Source organism: Hemicordylus capensis, chromosome 7, assembly GCF_027244095.1.
Source record: "Hemicordylus capensis ecotype Gifberg chromosome 7, rHemCap1.1.pri, whole genome shotgun sequence".
NCBI classification, from domain to species: domain Eukaryota; kingdom Metazoa; phylum Chordata; class Lepidosauria; order Squamata; family Cordylidae; genus Hemicordylus; species Hemicordylus capensis.
This window is the reverse complement of record NC_069663.1, coordinates 653,393-660,600: the sequence shown is the minus strand read 5'-3', so window position 1 is coordinate 660,600 and position 7,208 is coordinate 653,393. Positions and strand designations below refer to the sequence as shown.

General features: G+C 57.0%; 1 protein-coding gene across 1 annotated transcript; it reads right to left on the bottom strand.

The window, feature by feature from the left end:
• Positions 1-231: 231 nt before the first annotated feature.
• Positions 232-4,412, bottom strand: LOC128332712 (uncharacterized). The gene is made up of 9 exons (XM_053267337.1): positions 4,296-4,412; positions 4,068-4,205; positions 3,501-3,674; positions 3,174-3,323; positions 2,830-2,949; positions 2,620-2,728; positions 2,236-2,298; positions 1,778-1,969; positions 232-1,484 (listed from the first exon to the last, which is right to left on the bottom strand). Exons 3-8 carry the CDS (start codon positions 3,585-3,587, stop codon positions 1,785-1,787), a joined length of 714 nt encoding a protein of 237 aa, XP_053123312.1. The 5' UTR covers positions 3,588-3,674; positions 4,068-4,205; positions 4,296-4,412; the 3' UTR covers positions 232-1,484; positions 1,778-1,784.
• Positions 4,413-7,208: the final 2,796 nt, after the last annotated feature.

The following is a 7,208-nucleotide window of genomic DNA, read 5'->3' as shown; positions in this document are numbered from 1 at the left end:
AGCTTGCTCCCAGGATCCTGTGCTCAGCAAACCTCATTGGCGGCAAATCTCAAGGGGGCTCCTCTGGAGTGATCCAAGCCAATTGTCTGAGTGAGTGCTTCCAAGCAAGAGGCATTTGCATGGACCTGTAGCAGTGTAGCAGCGTCTCCCTCAGCCAAGAGGTGAGCTTGGGAGTCTGTGGGCACAAACGCTCCAAGGGAGACTAGAAGAAAAGAGGAACTCAGAAAGGACTGGCTGTTAACAAAGTGGCAACTTTATTAATATACTTAAATAGGTTACAAGTCGTCACTTAACTTTCTAACTAAAGGAAACAAAACAGGACAGAATGGAGTAGGCAAAAAAACTTTCCATCTTGGCCAATCTGTTGGAAAGCCAAAAATTCCTACTCGGCCCCCAACAGGACGACCAGCAAAGCCCATTCTGTCCCTGGGAGGGAGGGGGAGGGAGGAAGGGAAGCAGGGAAGGGAGGAAGCCCAGGGTCACACAGAAGAAGGGAATGGCAGGGCAGACAAAATTGGGGGGAGTCCCAGCCAGCCCCCAACCCCACCCCACACCCGCTCCTTGCAGGCACGTTCACTTGGTCTCCTCTTCTGGGGCGGATCGACTCCTCCAGCCGCCCAGCAGCAGCACAAGCCTGCAAGAAGCACAAAGCAGCGTCAGTGGGGTTGCCCTGCTCCTCCTCCCTTTCCACTCCGGCAGCCCAGCAAGTGGGGATTGGGCAGGGGGCTGGGGGTTGAGGGGGATGGGGAAGCCAGAGAATTCTGCTTGACCTCGGGCTCCCCACTGTGCAGCCACAGCATGGAGCAGGAGGGAGAGGAGGATTCTCTGGCCTGCCACCGGGCAGCACCAGGGGGCGCTACTGGGGCTGCAGGGGGCCCCCAGAGTCTCCCAGGCTCCTCTGCTGCTGCACCGGTTTGGGAGGAAGGAGGAGGGAGTGGAGGGGGGAGTGAGGCGTGGCTGCGGGAGTGGAGGGGGGGAGGAGCACACCCTCGTCAGGGGAGGGGGCGGATGCCTGGATGGGGCTTCCCCTGCCAGGGGAAGCCAGGCCGCTGGGGAAGGGGAGAAAGGTGGAAGGAGGAGGGGGCGCTCCTTGGCCAGCTGGTGGGAATGGAGGGAGGCGGTGACCTTGCCCTCCTGCTGGGGCCGCACAGCCTCCCCGGCCACAAGGGAAGCCCAAGAATGGCTCCAAAGGGCCAATTGGGGGCAGGCTGGTCCTGTAGCCTCCTTCCACAGCCTGCCAGCAGAGGCAAGGGGAGGGGCTTCTGCACCCCAGAGGCGGGGCTTCCTTGGGCCAGGGGAGTGGAGCCTGCTTCCCCCTCACTCCTCAGACAGAACTGCACTTCCCTGCTGGATGTCTTCTTGTGGACAGATCTTGTGTCCACGCGGTTGGAGGAGGTCTTCTGGGAGGCCCCTGCGCTGCACGGTCTTTCCTGAACCTCCCTTCAGCTGCTGATCTTCAAGGGGAGAGCACGGGGCTGTTGTTCCTGGAAAGAGAGAAGGACATTGTTTCAGAGATGGGGGGTCTTCTCACACTCTCCCCCATGACACCACCAAGCACCAGGGACTCCTGGCAGAATATCCGTGTCCTCATTTCCCAGAGGGAAGAGATATCTTTCCTCTTTCCCTTGGGCTATTTGTACAACCAGCCACAAGGGCCGAAGTTGGCATTCCAACACGAGGGAGGGTTGCCCAGATTCCTGCCCACCCTTCCTGCAGCCCCAGCCCACTCCCTAACCATGGGGCCCCTTCAAGTGAAGCCCTGCCTTGGTCTGCTCACCAGTCGGTCAGGTGGAGAGATCACCGTACTCTGGCGGGTGTCTCTTCTTCTTACAGCCTTCCCACAAGCGCCGAACGGCAGCCCGCAGCCCGTGCCGGGAGTGGAGGGAAAAGGCCTTCTTCACGATCTTCTCTGTCTTGCAGGCAACTCTCCCGACCTCGGGGTCATGGTCGCCAAGCAAGCTCTCCAGCTCTGGAGGGATGAAGGAGAAGGTTCAGAAATGGCATGAAGAGATCACCCCACCTTCGCCAAGCCCCACCATTTCCACACCAAGAGGGCGCAAGTCCTGACTCTTTCTCCCCTGCACTCTGGGAAAGCCTACTGCTGAGCATCCCTGAGGATGCAAGCGGGACCTTCCATTTGAGGGGACAGGTGGCCCATTCCAGCTCTGTGGTCCCTAAATCTAGGCCTCTCCCCTCACAGAAACTTCCCCTTCTCACCCAGAAACCGGCACTTACCAGCATGGAAGGTCTCTATGTTCCCTTCAGTGAGGATGCTGCCCTTTTTGTGGACCAGGTGACCTAAAAATAAGGGTGGAAGGAAATGGGACCACAGTTCAGGACCCTGCGCATGGACAGCCCACTTCCCATCATTCAGGAGAGGAAGTCCTCCCCTCTCTGCTCCCTCTGGGACTGACAGATTGAGCCATTCCTCCAGGGACTCTTATGTCACCTTGGAAGGAAATTAAGCCGAGACCTCGCTAACGCTCACTGGGCCAGTCCTCCTGGGGAGGGAACAGCTCCTGCCCCTCCACACCCTTCTGGCAGTGCCTTCCAAGAGAATGAACCTTTGCCCACCAAGACGACCCACTAAGGGAGACCCAAAAGTCTTGTTTTGCTTACCGATCAGCAGGGCAGCCGTTCTCCTCACTGAAGGCTGCTCGCTGCGGAAGAAGCTCAGGATCTTGGTGGCCTCCATCTCCACGGCGTCCTCTGTGCCGAGCTGCCGAATCTGGGATCAAGAGCAAAGACAAATCCCGAGTGAGCAAAGCATCGCCCAAAGGTCTTTGAGCCATTTGAGCCGAGGGATGGACAGGGAGGGGCTGCCCTTACCAGACGCTTGGCGATCTTGTGGAGCAGCTCCTGCAGGCTGTAAGAGTCCCGCGCCAGCAGCTTGCCCTCCAGGTGCCATAGGAGGGCTTCCGCCAGGAGGCTCAGATTGTCCTTCGCAGCCTGCCAAAAGAAAGACCGGAATGGGAGTGAAAAATCCTCCCAAGGGATTCCAAGAAACCTCTTAGGGGGCTTCAAGGAGTAGGGCCTGGATAGGCCAAACCACAGCAGGACAGCTCGTGAATTCACGATCCTGTGAGGCTAACTCTGGGGTCTGCCACTGGGCGGCTGGACTTGGGGAAGCCTAAACACCTTCGTAGGGGTGGCAGGAAGAAGTGGGCTCTCACCTGTGCTACCTCCAGGTCCTCATCCTCCACATGCATCAGCACCGCGATAAGGGTCGTGATATTCTCCTCTGTACCCTCATGATGGTGGTGGCGGTGCTGCAGGAGATCCAGGTGGGTCCTCATGGCTGCCCTTCGGATCTTAGCCTCCTCCTACAAAGAAGAACAGGGCTTGTTATTAGGGAGGAATTCCTCACCTCCATCACCATGCAGAAGAGCTTGCATGGGTCTCTAGGGGGTGTCTGGTTTCCCTTCTCCAACCCGTTCGGAACCTGCAGCTTGGCCGGCCCTCATACAGCCGGGGCGGAGGGCTGGCGTGCAAGTACTCACGTGGTGGAAGAGAGGGCGGCACAGGGCAGCCAGGACAGCATTCACCGTGGCCTGGTGTTCTGATGGACAGTGCCTCAGCCGCTCCATGAAGGCCAGGACCCCCAAAGTGGCTTCCAGACTGGAGGTCCTGAGCCCTGCCAGGATCCCGGCACTAAAATCCTGGGGTTTCTTGGCCTAGGGAGGGAAAAGGTGGATCCTTGAAAACACATGCTAGTCCATCAGCTGCTAAACGGACCACAGAGCTGTCCGTGTTTGATGCTGCTTGGCCACCATCCACTGCCTTGGTGAGGAGATGACTCAAGCCATCCCAGAGGCACAAAGAGAGGGGAGAATGCGGCATTGGAGCACGTGGGGAATCAGGCTCCTACTGAGAGATGCATTCCTGTGCCTTCCCTTAAGGATTTCTCCTTCGTCCTGTGGCAAGGGTTCCACAGACTGAATCCACCCAACTGGAGAAATCTTCCCATCACACCTGGGGATGCCTAGGAGCACCAGCCTCAGGAAGGGCTCCCCAAAGAGAGGAGTCTCCATGCCTAGGGATGCTCCATGCCCAGGGATGTCACTCACCGCCTTCAGGGTGCCATAAATTTGGAGAAGTCCCCTTTCGCTCAGGTAGCGGATGTTCTGGCTGGGGTGGACTAGCCACGCTACCAGGAGCGTCCAGGTCTTCTCTAAGGCAGCAAAGTCTTGGTCTTTCAGGAGCAGCTAAAAGAGGGAAAGGAGGAAAACATCCATCAGCCTCTGGGGCCAGACCCTCCTCTCAGGGAAGCCCACCCTGAGGAAGACGCTGCTCACCTCCACAAAGAAGGCCACCTCTGCGAGGGAATGCTCTTCTGGATCTTTGTCCAGGCTGAAGAGGGAAGCCAGGTATGCCTTCAGCCTGGCCACTGTGGAGGACCGTGTCTGGAGGAGAGCCCTGCAAAACACCAAAAGACCCTGCTGAGTCCTGAGCGGAAGGTCCAGAAAGAGCAGACCTGACCCAAACCACACCAGCCCCCAGGCCTCCTGAGATATCTCCTATTCACTCCTACTTACCTCACCAAGAGGGCCACACCCTGGAGGCAGCTCTGCGTAGAGCACAGGGATTCCCAGCAGGTCTTCTCTGGGGTCACCTGTGCCACCCTCTCCAGCAGGGTCCGGACAATCTGCGCGGTCTCCCTGCAGAGAAGAGAAGGTTGCTGTCACCAAAGTGTGTGTCTCCTTGCGGGGTGGTGTAGTGTCAAGGGTGGATGGACTGTGTTGGACCATGGGAGGGAGACCACAGGGGTGAAGTGACTTTCCCCACAGCTGGTTTTTTAACACTGCAGACGCATTTTAAGGCTCTCTGCAGAGCCAAGAGGGCTGCAAATTCTGGGGTCTCCCCTGTGGAGCTGAGGGAAGGGACCACCGTGCCAGAGTCACCCCAAGAGGCCAGAAATGCTCCTCACCCATCAGAATGGGACATGGGAGAAATGACCCTAGCCTGTCCTCCCAGAGTGCTGGAAGGAGGACTTGCTGGCCCCGCTTTCCCCACCGCCATGACTTACTCAGGAGGCAGGTCTTGGCTGTCTCGGTTCCCGACTCCCTCGGTGGTGTTCTGCAGGCCGGTGAGGATCTTGTTGACCAGGCCCACCAGGAGTTCGGGGAACCTCTCCTCCACCTCACTGGGATACTCCACACACCGGACGACGTCCCCGATCTTCTTTGTTGCTCTCCCCTGAGGAGAAGAGGAGGGTCAGGCCTCAGCAGACAGTCGGAGGGACGTTTATGGGTCAGGAGAATCCCCAGGGCCAGGCCAGTGCCATGGGTGTCTGCACCCACATCTTGGCCTGGAGGGTGCTGCCTCTGGCTCAGGGTGCGTGAGGTCAACTGCAAGGGAAAGACATCCACAAGGGGAAAGGGCAAGTCCCCACCTCCCGTGTGAACAGTGACTGCCATCCAAGCCGCCATCCTGTGTAGTGCAAGAAAGGTGGGGCAGAGGGGTGGAGTCAAGTCACCCTTGGTTTCCACCCCTTACCTCTCCCAGATGGACCAAGGAGAACCAATCTGGGGCCAGCTGTCCTCTTCTTTCCTCTTCGCCGATGTTCCTGAGAGAGGAGAGGAGAGAGAAAAGCTGCTCCAAGAACTGTCCTGTTGGAGATTTCAGCCAGCTGAAGAAGAACACGGGCACCCAAAGAGATGCTAAGCAAGGATCTCGCCTCCCTTGGGAGCTGGCTGGCAGGGGAACTTCATCAGGCCAGAGATCTCCCAAGTCCAGCCTTTCTTTCCCCACTGAGAAGCCCTGGGAAGTGTTCAAAGGGGGCTTCGACACAGGAGCCCGCCCCTGCTCCTTCTCCCCAACACCCGCTCATGCCAACAGCATGGGGGTCTCAGAGCTCCCTCTGCTAATAGCCAGCAATAGACTTGCTGGTGTCCGTCTTGCACCTGCTGTCAATCGGCTTCCTTGGGTGAACTCCCCCTCCAGAGTCCTCAGGGAGCAAGTTGGAAGAAACATCCCTCTGTGGGGCTCAGACATGGGGGAGCTGCCCCTGTCCCCTGCAGCCTTCTGCTTACTGTGCTAAAAGCCCCCCATAGGAACATAGGGAACATAGGGAACTGCCATCTACTGAGTCAGACCATTGGTCTATCTAGCTCACTATTGTCTTCACAGACTGGCAGCGGCTTCTCCAAGGTTGCAGGCAGTAATCTCTCTCATCCCTATCTTGGAGATGCTGCCAGGGAGGGAACTTGAAACCGTCTGCTCTTCCCAGAGCGGCTTCATCCCCTAAGGGGAATCTCTTCCAGTGCTCACACATCAAGTCTTCCATTCATATACAACCAGGGCAGACCCTACTTAGCTATGGGGACAAGCCATGCTTGCTATCACAAGACCAGCTCTCCTCCCCCAGCTCCCTACTGGCTCCTAAGGCACTTCAGCTGAGAGGAGGGTACCTACCTGGCCGAACTGGGGGTCGGTGGAGAGTCCCACACCTCATCCTCGATGCTGCTGATCTCATGCATCGTGTCGTCCTCGTCCGTAGAGGAGCACTGGGGAGGAGAGAGAAGAGAAACGGGAGCGTTCCAGGGCTTGCGTTGACCTTGCGAGGCTTCTGAGAGGAACCAAGCCCAAGGGACAGTTGGGAAGACATCCGGCTCTAAAATAAGACGTGCCTCTTGCTAGAAAAGGCATTTGGCATCTCTGCCCAGAAGAAAAGCCTTTCACCATATTTTTGCCCCCTTTCCAATGCCTCAGCTGCATTTCCTCCCATCCCACCAATCACAATCCCTCCCATCCTGCAGCATCTAGAACTAGAACCATTCCATGTTCTGTCTCCTGCTTGGGAACAGGGTACTCACACACACACACACAACCTAGAGCCCGTTCACATGAAAAAATGGATGATGAAATGGGTCATTTCTGACCTCTGCGGAGGACGAGTCTTCCACTGTGTAGGTGTTCATCATCATCTTCTTGATGAGCCACTTCTTTGGCTTCTGGACTCTGAGACGAGAAAGGAGAGACATGGCATAAGAACATCAATGCATGCCAAGAGCCCTTGTGGATCAACCTATTTAGTTGGTTGTGAACCACTTGAGACCTGGTTACATGTGGCATCAAAGTGTGTTTATTCAGAGAGAGAGAGAGAGAGAAATCTGGAGATTCAGAGGTTCATTGGCTGTCATGGGTAATAGTCTTCAACTGGCTTCTCCTCCATGAACATGTCTAATCAACCAAGGCTCCCGGGGAAG

What these genes read in the sequence shown, in the direction of transcription:
- LOC128332712 (XM_053267337.1), bottom strand. Translation starts at nt 3,587, where the DNA reads ATGGAGCGGCTGAGGCACTGTCCATCAGAACACCAGGCCACGGTGAAT. An exon ending in GCCGCCCTCTCTTCCACCAC is followed by an intron (nt 3,324 to 3,500) that starts GTGAGTACTTGC and finishes TCTTCTTTGTAG; the next exon opens with GAGGAGGCTAAGATCCGAAG. An exon ending in AACGGCTGCCCTGCTGATCG is followed by an intron (nt 2,299 to 2,619) that starts GTAAGCAAAACA and finishes CCTTATTTTTAG; the next exon opens with GTCACCTGGTCCACAAAAAG.